General features: G+C 46.9%; 1 protein-coding gene across 1 annotated transcript in view; it reads left to right on the top strand.

Moving 5' to 3' along the window:
- The window catches only part of ttll4 (tubulin tyrosine ligase-like family, member 4), a 49175-nt gene that overhangs the window by 20563 nt on the left and 13668 nt on the right, over nucleotides 1-14944 (top strand). Inside the window, exon 11 of the mRNA XM_056610893.1 lies at nucleotides 2228-2365. Within this exon, the coding sequence (XP_056466868.1) occupies nucleotides 2228-2365 (138 nt within the window). The remainder of the gene's footprint in view (nucleotides 1-2227; nucleotides 2366-14944) is intronic.

The following is a 14944-nucleotide window of genomic DNA, read 5'->3' as shown; positions in this document are numbered from 1 at the left end:
GTTTCCCTTTACTTTATAACACAACATTAGCGGGATCTCGGGAGGAAAAGTAATACTTAGCGAAATGCTAACCTTAGCTTAGTTGTTTGTTTACGTTCGCTGTACAGCGCTGCGCCAATCAACTGTGACTGGCTTTCTGCAGAGCGTGAGAGTCTTGGGAATACCCGGTCAATATAATGGATATAATATGGACGCATAAGACAATCAATATTCGGTATTTGTTCTGGATTTATTGTACAAATTCCCTGAAAAGATTCACGTTCCAGGATGAATTCAAAAAGCTCCCGTAAGGGCTGAGATGGCAGAGGACAGCTGATTTGGAACGGAACAACAGCTGTTCGCTTTCACGGGGAAAAACTAAGGAACTTCAACCTACTTAGGCCTACTAATTAACGTTCAATAGCTATTAAATCTTCAATAAAATATGCAGATACTGTCAAAATCGGTTCCAGGGAGTATATAGGGATTATTAATGTTGTTTTTGATGGTGTGTTTTTCTGGAACGAGTATTCGGATATTCCCTCGGAAAAACCAACGAGTATTCGAAGCCTAAAAAATTACATTCGGGCCAGCCCTATTATTAATTTCAACTAACATTTAAAATGTCCATGCACTTTGATCCCAGAATAACAGTGAAAGCTATTGAATAATTGATTTGCATGCATAGTATACTACACTTTCCATTGAATAATTACCCCTGTAACCCATTAATTGAGTCATTTATAATTTAATCTAATGATCACACACTAGCTGCTTTCAGACACATGTCTTAAGTCCTGATATTCTCCTGATGGGCCGTATGTGTAAACAACACATTCTGACATTTGTACCCTGAAAATCTCCTGAATAATACTACCCCTGAGGTAGTATTTTCTCCATAGGAAATGTAAATTACCTTATATGTGAATTAGGAGAAGATAAGTCGATTTCTCACACCACTTGAGTGGCCGTGTTTATGACGCTTCTGCTGGTCATTTAATGGCCCCCAAAATGATAATCAGCCTGTTACCTTTTATTCGCTGATGGTTAAAAAATATTTAAATGTTGGCACTGCTTTTAAGAGTCATTCGTGGTGAATGCTAAAAGAGTTCACAGCTGCACGCGTATAGGAAATGTTTTTCTTATTATCATTGACAACAGTCAGCTGAACATTATAGGGTCCTGTCCTTCCACTCCATTTTCTCAGTTAAACACGGAAATCAACTACATTTGTCCAAGCGTTTGTTATATGTGAAAAAATACGCTCTCTTTCTCCGGTAATGTCGTTCGCGACGACTTTCTTCTTCGTCGTTTCTTCTATTTGTCTTTCATAAGCCAATCTTTCATCGATCAATGCTTCGGATTTTGTGGTGATGATCTTGATGAGTTCTCCAATCTGCCTAAATTTTGTTTGTGGTCAAACCAAAACAAACTACAGCGACAGTGGCCACACTTATCCCGCCTCTTGCAAATTTAGACCCTACATCGTATCCCGCCTAATCCAAGCCCAACCCCCAAACCCCCCCGTTGATTCTACTGATGTCTAAACAACATCGATGTCCGCATATAAAGCATCAGGTAGGAATTATCCTCAGGGTCGAATCTCCTGATATACAAATGTGGCAAAAATGCAGAGGACAGGTGTGAAAACGTCTTATAAGTAGAAAATTTGTATGCTTGCTTTATAACATAAGGAGGAAATTATTATGCTTGCTTCATTACCCAATAGGTGAACCAAATGTTATACGTTGTAACATTATAGGTGAAATGTTATTGTATTATGCGCTCAGAAATTTGTTACATTATCGAATGGGGTTTCCACATAGCTATGGGTTTAATAACAACCAGAGGTTGAACGCACGCGCAACACGTGCCCGGAAACTCTAGTCTCAAAACGGCAGAGCTACAGTTGACCATGAACACATCAACCGTTCATTGATCTGGGTTAGAGGACTAACCAACCTGCCTCTACCGGGAGAGCCTAGTCCTGTGGACTAGGCTCGTAATCATTCCCATGGTAGTTAAACTAGTCCCTTGGTCTAATCATCCCCATGGTAGTTACACTAGTCCTGTTGCATAATCATCCCCATGGTAGTTAAACTAGTCCTATGGTCTTCTTCCCCATGGTAGTTAAACTAGTCCTGTGGTCTTATCATCCCCATGGTGGTTAAACTATTCCTGTGGTCCCGTGTATGTAGTGAGTATTCAGCAGATCTGTGTGTATTAACTTGTGTTCCGATGTGTTTAGCCTCCACTCCAACACAGCTCTTGATGTGACCATAAAAGGTCAGATGATCAGAGACGTGCTGAACCTAGCTGGCTTCCTGCTGCCTTCCAGAGAGCAGGTTGCGGCCTGCAGTCAGAGCACCTCCAGCTCCTCCAGCAGGTAGGGAGAAGGTACTGCACCTCACACACAGATTAACCTCCCATTAGGATAGAAATACCATCACATTAACATCACATCAACCATCAGATTTTCAACACCTTAACATCTCATTCACCGTCAGATTAACCTTCACATCACATAACATTACATTAACATCATATTAAAGTAATATTGCCACTAGAGGCAAAAATATTGCTCAATGTTACTCAATCAAAACAATAACAAAATACGTTGTTTGAGGACGTCCTGAAGTACCGGGGATCCTGGGAGTTGTCTTCAGCATCATTGCCAGTGAAAATATCTATATATGTTTTGTCATTTCTTTCTAACGAAATCGCTGCAAGTAAAATAAGTTGACATTAACCTGCTTACTTACAACCAGTTGAGTCTACTACTCAAACAGCAGTAGATGAGGTTATGTGGGGAATACAGTGGTGGAATGGCCCAGTGCTCAAAACAATCATTCTAATAATAACTTTTAGTACGTTCAATTCAAATTAGGGCTGGGCGATATGACGATATATATCGTGTGATGATATAAAAATGTCTATCGTTTCATATTATCCTCTCGTTTATATCGTCTTGTCGTAAATCACACTCTTTACAGTAATATTTTACGTCATTTGGACGACGCTTTACATTCTTCCACACGGTACATGAACGCAACACAAACAAACATGGGGGAGAGTGAACGTGACAATTCTGAATAGGAGAAGGACTCCCACGACCAGCCAAGACAAAGTGAGCTCGTACCTAAAAGAGGGGCTACGAAATAGGCCTTTCCATGTGGTCACTTTATATAAACTACAGTAATTTTCGGACTATAAGACGTGCTTTTTTTTTTTTTTTTTTTGATTCTGCGGCTTATATAACGGTGCGGCAGAGGACAGCTGATTTGGAACGGAACAACAGCTGTTCTTTTTCACGGGTAAAAACTAAGGAACTTCAACCTACTTAGGCCTACTAATTAACCTTCAAAAGCTATTAAATCTTCAACAAAATATGCAGATACAAAATTGGTTCCAGGGAGTATATAGGGATTATTAAGGTTGTCTTGATGGTGTTTTTTTCTGGAACAAGTATTTGAATATTCGCTCGGAGTATTCGAAGCCTGAAGAATGGCATTTGGGCAAGGCCTAATGGTAATTAAACATTAAAACACCTGCGGTTTACAGTCCAGTGCGGCTTATATATTTACACATCATTCAATTTAGCTGCTGCGGCACTCCGGTGCGCCTTATAGTGCGGAAAATACGGTATTTATTCATTGAATTTACAGAAAATGTGCTATATCGTTATCGGGATATGAATGATCTATATCGGGATATGATATTTTGGTGATATCGCCCAGCCCTAATTCAAATACATTTTATTTGTATAGCCCTAATCACCATTACAGTCTCAAAGGGCTTAACAGGCCAAATATGCATGACCGCATATATATTTTATGAGCCCCCCCTGACCCAAGTCCCACCAAGGGCAAGAAAAAACTCCCTTAAAGATCCCATCGCATGAAAATTTCACTTTCTGAGGATTTCTAACATTAATATGAGTTCCCCTAGGCTAAATATTCTCCCCTAGTAGCTAGAAATTGTGTTGGGTGTAAAACGAGCGCTAGGCATTCTGCTCTGCCTTTGAAAAAACGAAGCTCAGACGTTCCGTTTTGGAATTTCCCTTTATGTCGTCATAAGGGGAGATGCCAACCTCCCCTTCCTGTGCCTTGCCAGCCCAGAGAATTTGGCCCGACAATGAGGTGTGTGTGTGTGTGTGTGTGTGTGTGTGTGTGTGTGTGTGTGTGTGTGTGTGTGTGTGTGTGTGTGTGTGTGTGTGTGTGTGTGTGTGTGTGTGTGTGTGTGTGTGTGTGTGTGTGTGTGTGTGAGATTACACGCACTGTAACACAAGTGTTGTCCATTCTTTGTTATTTGGTTAACCATTCTGCTGTTGTTGGTGTTATGGCGAATAACTCATCGGTTCTTTGACGTCTCTGGTATTTCCACAACATGACTGTAGTTGGGGCTAACTCAGTCATGGTTGAGAAGGAATTGTGGGGAAAGGAACTTTGGCTTTGACTCCCTGAATTACATGAACTACAACATGGAGTAGAAAGGGATTGTTGCCCGCGATTTTCTCCCTCCGGAGCCCCGCTGGCCACCGCGAGGCACCACTGCTGCAAAGCACCACCACCCGGCAGCGTGCAGCGGTCAGCCAGCAGGCGTCAGCCGGCAGTGGGCAGCACGCGGTTCAAGTGTTGCACACTTCTTTGTTATTTTGATAACCGTTCTGCTGTTGGTGTTATGGCGCATAACACGTCAGACTCTCTTCTCTGGTATTTTTACAACAAGACTCGTAGTGGGGGTTATCTCGGCCATGGTTGAGAAGGAATTAGGGGAAAGGAACTTTGGCTTTGACTCCCTGAAGTACATGACCCACGACATGGAGGAAAAAGGGATTGTTGCCCGCTATTTTCTCCAACTACGTCTCCGCTTCCCGCTGCCCGCTGTTGAGGGACCACCGCCTCGGCGCTGCCCGCTGCCGGAGGCGGTGGTGCCCTAAGCGCTGCCCGGTGCCCAGGCAGTGGTCCCTCGGCAGCGAGGCTCCAGCGTGAGTCAATCGCAGGCAACAATCCCTTTCTTCTCCATGTAGTGGTTCAGTCTACTACAGATTAATGTGGACGTGGAAGAACCAGAGACGTCGGAGAACCCGACGCAGTCGTTTGAGATTCATAATATCATCCGGAGGCGCACACAGCTTTTGGCCGTGATAATATATATTATATGATATAGATATCTATGTATAATATGATATTATTTAGATATAGAGCTGCAGGACTCCCGCTGGAGCACCCGAAGTGTTCTGGAATATTTTCAGAACACGGCCAAAGGCTGTGTGCACCTCGCCATTGCGATACATCCACTGTAAACAGAGCGCATGGTACCGTGGCCACAAGCTGCTCAGGGCCACACCCACACCCTCCTCCTTGACCCGCCTTTCTCCTCCTCATTTGCATTAAAGCTACAGACACAGAAACGTCACGTTTGGGGAAAGCTCAATGTGCGACTGGCTCGTAGTGGCTGTGTCTTCAAATACTGTGTTAGGGGCCCACTAATATCTATATGAAAGCATCCATAAAGTAGCATGCCATGGGACCTTTAATCAGCAAGGAAAAAATCTTGGGAAGAAACGCAGAGTGGGGGATCCCTCCTTCCAGGGATGGCATGGCAGGGAGTGCAGTGGGAACCGTGATTGACATACATACATACAGGCAAAACCTATTCAATTTTTGTTGAGTTGAGTTTATTTTATAAGTAAAAACACAAAAAAAAAAGATAATTCCACAATTCATATTCAGTGACATTCATCTCTTTATACTTGTTAAGCATCTTCTTTTTCAGTATTCTTTTTACCGTGTTACACATTTAAATTTCTTCATCCAAGGCATTCCACATGTTTACTCCTTTTACCGATATACATCTTTTTTTTACATTTGTTCTTATTTTTATCTTTGTAAACATGCACATTCCCCTTAGTTCATACTTGCTCTGTCTAATCTGAAACAATTTCTGGATACAGTCTGGAACTACCGTATTTTCCGGACTATAAGTCGCGGTTTTTTTGTAGTTTGGCTTGCCCTGCGACTTATATTTCGAAGCGACTTATATGCCAAAATTGTGCGTACATAATCTTCGGCCGCAAGATGGCACCGTCATTCATTAGGCCTACAACTGAACGCTGCAAGCCTACTGCACCACCGAATAAATTATATTCTCGTCGTCATCGTCCTCAATGTCCTCCGGTTCAACCAAAGCTACCCCAGCCTTAGCTGCAATGTTGTGCAACATAGCTGTCACACATATCACAGCGCATGACTTGGCCGGCGAAAACTGGAGCCCTCCGCTGGACTTGTGTCTAAAGCGCAACTTCCACCTCCCGATCGTGCGCTCAGGTTTAGGACCGCGGCGCATACGCGTCCGGTGGAATCCCGGTGTCACTAAATTCGGTATACTCTCAGAACTACGAGTGGGACCGACACACCTATATTGCTATTGCAATTTTATTCAGTCTCTCCAGACTAAACGTTCTTGTTTAAATGTTTAAAAATAAATGCGACTTATACACCGATGCGACGTATATATGTTTTTTTCCTCGTCATGGAGCATTTTTTGACTGATGCGACTAATACTCGGGAGCGACGTATAGTCCGGAAAATACGGTATCCTGTTTTTAACTTTATACATTATTTGCATTGTTTTGAACTCCACTTAGTCTCTAAATTTAAGTGCGTTTGAGTTTATAAATAATGTATTGGCTGGTTCAATATATTCTGTTCTGTTAATGATTCTGATTGCCCTCTTTTGTAAAATAAAAATAGGGTTTGTAACGGTTTTGTACGTGTTTCCCCATATTTCCACACAGTATGTCATGTAATATTAAGGAACAGTACAACATGTGTAATGACTTTGCATTGAGTACATCTTTTGTTTTTAGTATTGCGTGAAGTGAAGGTCTTGTTTCTGGGCTGGGCTGAGGTAATCTCCCATGGGAAATACTGGTGGGTCGCATCGGGCGTCCAGGACCAGGGTTGCCGTGCCAGTGGGTCCGCTCCAGTTCGCCACTGTTTCAGGAGGTTGACGTGGTAAAGCTGGGTGGGCTTGCGTCTCCCAGGTTGCCGCACCCTGTAGTTCACCTCCCCAACCCGGTCGACCACCTCGTAGGGCCCCTGCCACTTTTGCTAAGAACTTGCACTCCGTCGTCGTTATGAGTCCCAGAACCAGGTCGCCGGGCCGGAATATGCGCAGCTGGGCTCCCTGGTTGTAGACCCGGGCTTGGGCTAGCTGGGCCTGTCTGAGATGGTTCCTGACGATGGGCCAGACCTTTGCCATGCGGTCCCTCACCTGCTCCCCGTGGTCCACCATAGTGCGATGGGGGGGATGTCCGACTCTCCCACGCTTCCTTGGCGAGGTCAAGGAGTCCCCTTGGTCTTCTCCCGTATAACAGCTCGAAGGGGGAGAAACCCGTGGAGGCTTGGGGCACTTCCCGGACTGCGAACAGGACATGGGGCAGGAGCTGGTCCCAGTTCTTCCCGTCCGTGTCCATGGCTTTCTTAAAGGTCCCATGACATGAAAATCTAAATTTATGAGGTTTTCTAACATAAATATGAGTTCCCCTAGCCTGCCTATGGTCCCCCAGTGGCTAAAACTTGCGTTTGGTGTAAAACGAGCACTAGCTGGTCTGCTCGCCTTTGAAAAAACGAAGGCTCAAGCGCGCTGATTTGGAATGTCTGTATTCATGACGTCATCAGGAATCTCAGCTCCTCCCCTTACTCTGCCTGGCCCGCCCAGAGACGTTGGCCCGCCAATGAGACTCGACCGTGCGAGCGCCGTGTGTGTGTGTGTGTGTGTGTGTGTGTGTGTGTGTGTGTGTGTGTGTGTGTGTGTGTGTGTGTGTGTGTGTGTGTGTGTGTGTGTGTGTGTGTGTGTGTGTGTGTGTGTGTGTGTGTGTGTGTGTGGGCTGTCACTTTTTCCAAAAATGAAATTCGAACGAATTTCGAATGTCCATAATTAATTCGAATACATTCGACCCCCGCCCCCCCCCCATAGAACTATTAAAAAAAAAGACTGTTGTCGTGTTTCTTTTTATTTCTTGTGGAAATCACGTATTCCTACTGAATTCATAACAGCACAGGATAAAAACACATCTTTGATAACACATTTGTAAACACAACAAGAGGAAGCTCCGACACACAAGTGCGGCTGTCTTTTACGCATTAACAATAACTGCTCGGAGCGCGATATGCGGAGCGCATGTCGTCCATGGCACACACAGCCTATATAAACGAACAATCTGTGAGGCCGACCTCCAACACGGCATGCTGCTCTTTTTATTCCTTACGGAAAGAAAATTACAAGTAGTCTCGCAGCTCTCCGTTACCGCTGCAGCTGCTTCTGTCAGCCGTGCTGTATAAGTCCCCAAACAGGCTGCCCATCGCGCCCAGCGCAGCAGCGGACTTTTCTCCCTGTCGTGTGCGATCAGTGTAGGTCTCCGTTTCAATGAGCTCGTGTGAGAGGCTTTCAGTCACGAGATGTTTCTGTGCAGGGGAAAGGTGGACTAACCGGGAGAAGCGGGGATCCAGGAGGGCCGCTTTATTGAGGAAAAGCCACTCGCCGCTCTCTTCTTTATAGCGCATTTTTACAGTTCGAATGGAGAATTACACTTCGAATTCGAACTTTTCACCCCACCTTCGAACGAATATTCGAACTTCGAATAAAAAGTGACAGCCCTAGTGTGTGTGTGTATACTAGGCCTGCAGCGGATTCGAATTGTATCCGAATCCGTTCGGTTCGTTTACCACAGTTCGGAGCATTCTGGAGATCCGAGGATTTCGGTTTAATGAAGGCATTGCCTTATGTAGCGTATTTTGCCTACTGTAGCCTACGTCCGATACAAAAGGGTGTTTAGGACCCAGCGGAATGCATTCTCTCCAGTGCTGCCCGAGCCAATGAGGTAGCTGTAATAGGTTGTTTTCTGAAGTTCAAGCGCACGATTCCTATATATATAATTGATACAATTATATTCTAAATATACGGGAGATAAATACAAACGGGTGATAAGCGGGATAACGGCCTTCGAGGTCGACCGGTTCGATGGAAATAATGGACAGGTAGAGGCAACTCTGGCTTCATGCTGCGCTCGTCGCCAGAGTTCTAAACCTCGTCGGCCGTTATCCCTTACATGTTACACTCAGTGCACCATGTTTTCAAATGCATTTAGGGGAACATTTATTGCACAAACAAGCCTTGCAAGTTATCTGATTGCAGTCAATTAACACATTGCAAATAGCCTGTGGGTCTCATTCATTTTTGTGTTTCTCCCCCAAACCCTCCGTCAAAAAAAAGTCCGCCTTTTTACTACCACGGACATGATCCTAATCCGAACCGTATCCGAACCCGAGGCCCAAAACGGTTATCTGAACCGAACCGTGGACACACTGATCCGTTTCACCCCTAGTGTATACACACACTGTAACGCAAGTGTTTCTTGCCGGTTCTTTGACGTGTCTTGTATTTCCACAACGAGACTGTTGTGGGGGTTATCTGAGCCATGGTTGAGAAGGAATTGGGGGAAAGGAACTTTGGCTTTGACTCGCTGAAGTACATGAACTGCGACATGCCGCCGGTTGCCGCGAGGCACCATCGCCCGGCAGCGGGCAGCCGGCAGCAGGCAGCGCGCGGTTCAGTCGACTTCAGGTTGATGTGAAAGTGGAAGAACCAGAGACGTTGCAGAACCCGACAAAGTCGTTTGTGATTCATAATATCGTCTGGAGGCGCACACAGCTTTTGGCCGTGATAATATGTATTAAATGATATAGATTTCTATGTATTATATGATATTATTTAGATATAGAGCTCCAGGACTGTAACGCAAGTGTTGTACACTTCCTTATTATTTGGATAAACGTTCTGCTTTTGGTGTTATATGGCGCATAACACGTCGGACTCTCGTCTCTGGTATTTCTACAACGAGACTCGTATTGGGGGTTATCTCAGCCATGGTTGAGAAGGAATTGGGGAAAGGAACTTTGGCTTTGACTCGCTGAAGTACATGAACTGCGACTTGCCGCCGGTTGCCGCGAGGCACCATCGCCCGGCAGCGGGCAGCCGGCAGCAGGCAGCGCGCGGTTCAGTCGACTTCAGGTTGATGTGAAAGTGGAAGAACCAGAGACATCGCAGAACCCGACAAAGTCGTTTGTGATTAATAATATCGTCTGGAGGCGCACACAGCTTTTGGCCGTGATAATATGTATTAAATGATACAGATTTCTATGTATTATATGATATTATGATATTAGGAGGTGACTCCAGGCGTGCTTCAAGGCGTCATCCTGCAGCTGGGCACTGGCAAACTGTCCGGGTCGATCCGGTCCTTCCCTCCCTGTCGGAAGGAAATCCGAGAACTCAGTGAGAGGCGAGGTCTCGGCTTCTCCTGGTGGGCCGGTCGGTTCGGTGGCCGTCAGGGTGTCCGGAGTGTCCGGGGGGGGTTCCGTGGGTTCCACTTGGGAGGTTCCCCCTGTCGAGTGGCCTGGGGTGCCCGGTAAGGTGGGGCCATCTCCCTCGGGTCCGTCGTCCTCGGTGGACGATTCCGATGGGGCTGAGTGGGCCACCCTAGCACCATAGGCGGGTCTGCCGGTTCGACCGTGTCGTCGTGGCGGGCCCCGCAGAGGTCGGCAGCCCGATGTAGAATATGTCTGTAGAATATGGGGCAGTCCCTCCCAATTAATAGGGGCACGGGGAGGTGGGGTACGATCCCGGCCCGTGCCGTGTACATCCCTCGGGGGGTCCGCACTACTACGTGGCAGGTCTCATGTGCGTGTGTCCCCGTGCACACACGCGACCTCTATGGGTTCCCCTCGCCGCCTTCCATCTAGGTCTGGGCGCAGGAGGGCCACCACACTGCCGGTGTCCAGGAGGGCCTGCGTGTCCTGACTCCCTACCCGCACTGGGAGGGTTGGGACCCGGGCTTCTGGTGCGCCCAACATGTGGTCAGGAGACACGGCCCTGACAGTCCCTGGTCGGCGAAGGCCGACGGCATGGAAACGTCCCGGTTCCCGGGACACTGTCGGGCTAGGTGTCCAGTACGACCGCAACCGAAGCACCTTCTGTCCTCTCAGGGCTCCTGGGAGATGGTCGGCGATCCCGGTGGGGGTATTCGGGGCGCGGGACTTGGTCCTCGCCGATCTCGGTGGGCCGCGAGGGGTTCCGGATGCTCCGACTCAATTGTTGGGCCACCTGCCAGTTTTCCGGTTGCCGGACGAGCTCATCTATCGTGTCGGGGTGGTTGTTGGCGAGGGTTCTCCGGGCTTCGGCAGGGAGTTGACGGATGGTATTGTCTATCAGTACCCTGTCCAGGAGGCTGGGTCCCTCCCCGTCCGCGAGCCATCTGCGGATCAGCCTCCGGTGTTGGGAGATTTGCGTCCGCACGGCGCCCCGGCAGTCAAATCGCCATTCGTGGAAGCGTTGGGCCCTGGCGGCGAGGCTTTGTCAATAGTAGGCCAATATCGCATTTCTCAGGGCCGGTTACTGGCTGGCGCGCTCCGGCACCAGATCTTGGCTGGCCTGCTGTGCGGGTCCGGTGAGGAAGGGGGACAGGATGTGGGCCCACTGGTCCTCCGGCCAGCTCTCTTGACGTGCTGTCCTCTCAAAGACCTCCAAGTAGGCCTCCACGTCGTCGTCCGGACCGAGCTTGGTGAGGCGGCTGGTCGGGGCGGAGGTCGGGGCCTCACCCACTGCCTGTTGTGTGAGGCGTAGTACCGCCTCCCGGAGGAGGACGTGGCTCTCTGCGGTGTCCCTCTGCGTGGCGGCGGCCAGGTCTTGGTCCCGCTGTTGACGCTGGGCGGCGGCCCCATCCGGATTCTGCATGGGCGGGCGGGTTGGTAAGCGTGAGTGTTCTGTAGCTTGGTCGGATTGCCTGCATTCTCCACCATACGTTGCGACCTGGCCCCAGGAATGTCTCTCTCTCACGCCAAAATCAACACACGCCAAGTCGTTCAAAGCCTGGTAGGGCGTTTATTCATTAAATAAAGGGGAAAAACCTGCGGGGTCGGTGCCCAACGCGGGAAAACCAAAAATCATACGTGTGACTCCGTGAGCCACGGTGGTGTCCAGGGGAATTGTCTCTCCGGCCGGGCCGGTCCGTCCCTGGAGGGGGAGGTCACTCCCGTCGGTGAGGCCGTTCTTGTGGTGCGTGCCGTGTCGGCGTGCGTCGTCCTGGCGTGCGGTAGTGATGTTATGGTTTGCGTCGAGGCATCGGGGCGGGGCGTGTGTCGAGTACCTCGGCTCCTCCCCCAGCGAAGCTCCGTATCGAGTAGGATTCACATAGGCGAAATGACGTAGCGTGTGACGTTCGAGGCTTCATCTCGGGCTGTTCCGCGTTATGGGTTCACAATAGGCACATTTTTACAAAAAGAAGACCCTACCCAGTTCCAAGATCACTTTTATGGCTATGTAATTAATCACACTCATTCTCAGTCATCATGCAGTTCTATTATTACAATTATTAGTAGGCTACTGTAGTTATAAGACAATCTATTTTGCCCGGGATGACTTAAAATCTTTGTCAAATGATTTTTTCTCTACCATGAGCTCGGGAGATATTTATGAACGGCACACTCACACGTATCACTGAAATGACTAATTCTTAAACGTTTTGATTTTGTACGAAGCAAACATCACATCATCACAGGAAACTCTTTCTTTCATCATAATTTCATTCACCACTAGGTGTCCCTAGCGTACTCATTTGAAGCTTCGAGGTCGAACCACTTTGATGGTTCATCTGGCTGCGAGGCTTTGACGTTTCATGAGGCATCATCTCGGCACCACTAGCGTGCTATTGAGGCTGCTGCCCGTATGTTCCAATGGTCCTGTTTCTCCAAAGTCATCATCATGTATGTCTATAAATGGTAGGGAGTAATCCATATCTGGTCCTCTCATGTCATTCATTGTCTGTTCATCAGTATTTGTCAAGGTCTTTGCGCTCCTTTACCATTAGCTTCTTCGGGAGATCCATTCATCTTTATCCACACTTTATAGTTCATTGTCCACGTAGCTTGTATCTTATTTTGTTTTTTTTAGGATACGTGCCTGCCTTGCAGTATCCGCATTTTAGTTTGTTAGGTGGTCATTTAGGAACACATTTGTCCCCCGCAGCTTCCTGGCCTGGCTCAGTAGTTCGGCTTTGGCTTTTCTGTTAACAAAGCGTATTATGATGATCGGTTTGGTGTTGTCTTTCCGAGGAAGTGTGTGACACCTGTCACTCGGGCATAGGTTTGATGCTTTGTCACTAGTCCACTTATTATCAAGTCATTTATTCTTGAATATTGCTCCAAGTCATCGACTCGTCGCTCCAGTTTATTCATTTTCATATCCTTCTCCTTTATTATTACCTTGAGCTGCCGCACTTCCTCCATTAGTCCAAGTAGTTGTGTTTGTTGTTTTGCCACAAGCTAAGAGATTTCCTTAAATCCTCCATCTCGTCCACGTTCTGCCGGTTTTTCTTTGGTTGCATGATATTCAGCGACGAAGACTCCCGGAGCTTGTCATCCAACTTGTCCACGTATTCAGCACTAACACAACACGAACGGTCAGGTTGTGTAAAGTGCATCGACACCCGTAATCCATGCAAGGCCCAATTGATGATGGGGTGCTGCTGGCTGGTTAACCATGAGAAGCGTCCAAGCATCCAGTCACAGTTACTGCAACACGCTAGGACAGACAGAATAGGGAATTAAAGGGAAGAAGTACATCGTGGAAATGTATACTGCTTCTAATTTAGTAACTGCATTAACAAAAGCACGAACAAACACACAGCGGTCATCATATCGCATCTGTATCGTTTTCGCACCCCTATGTTTCAAATGCAAGGCTGTAGAGGTGCATTTTAAGCTTTGCTTTGAATAGCTGCACAGAGTCAGCTTCCCTGACCACAGGTGGCAGACTTTTCCATAGGAAGGGGGCTCGATAGGCAAACACTCTCTGTCCAGCCGATTTCTTTTTAACCTTTGGTAGTGAAAGAAGGCCAGCTCCCGAAAACTGGAGGGGCCGTGAAGGACTATAAGGAATGAAGAGGTCCTTCAGGTCATCCATGCAAGGCTTTATAGGTTAGCAGTAGCACCTTAAAATCCAATCTGGAAGTTATTGGTTGCCAGTGCAAAGAGGCGAGAATAGGAGTGATGTGATCAAACTTTCTCGTTCTAGTCAATAGCTGCAGCATTCTGTACAAGCTGTAGACTTCTCGTGTTAGAGTTAGGTAGACCCGAGAACAATGAATTACAATAATCCAGTCTTGATGATATAAATGCGTGAATCAGTGACTCTGCATCTGCTGCAGATAACATGGGTCGGATTTTTGCAATGTTTCTCAGTTGAACGTTGAACGTTGTAACTTCATAACGTTAGCGCACACACTACAGTGTTCCCATTAGCAGTAGATGAACGGAAGCTGGCTAGAGGTTAGAAGTGATAACAGCGATGTGCACGGGGAATTAAAGCCTGGTATGAGTCCTGTCTCTAGCACTGTATATACCAGGTGTATCTGCCAGGAGACAGTGCTACGTTCTATTGAACCATCGTTTGGTCAAAAAGTATCCTTCACTAAACAATGGCCAACCTAAAAGGAAATTCAACAGGAGGTTAAACTGACTCACATAGACTTCGATTTTTACCAGGTTAAACTGACTTAACATTAACTGTACATTTTACAGGTTAAACTGACTTTACATAGACTATATCATATGATTAAACTGACTTACATAGACTGTTTATACTACAGGTTAAACTGTATTAACTAGGGGTGGAACGGTTCACAAAATCCACGGTTCGGTTCGGTTCACGGTTTCGTGGTCACGGTTTTCGGTTTGGTTCGGTATATGTTGATTATTAGGAAAATCTATTATGTCTTGTATAGTCAAGTTAAAACTGAAAGAATGAAGCAGTCTGACATTTGATACATCATTGTGACAGTCTTAGGTTGAGATTCTGGCACTGCAAGAGAGGAGACATTGCTAGTTCCAACATGTGCTTCATT

The sequence above is a fragment of the Gadus chalcogrammus genome, chromosome 16 (genome assembly GCF_026213295.1).
Source record: "Gadus chalcogrammus isolate NIFS_2021 chromosome 16, NIFS_Gcha_1.0, whole genome shotgun sequence".
Lineage (NCBI taxonomy): Eukaryota > Metazoa > Chordata > Actinopteri > Gadiformes > Gadidae > Gadus > Gadus chalcogrammus.
Note: the sequence above shows the minus strand (reverse complement) of the source record. Positions and strands in the feature narration are given on the sequence as shown.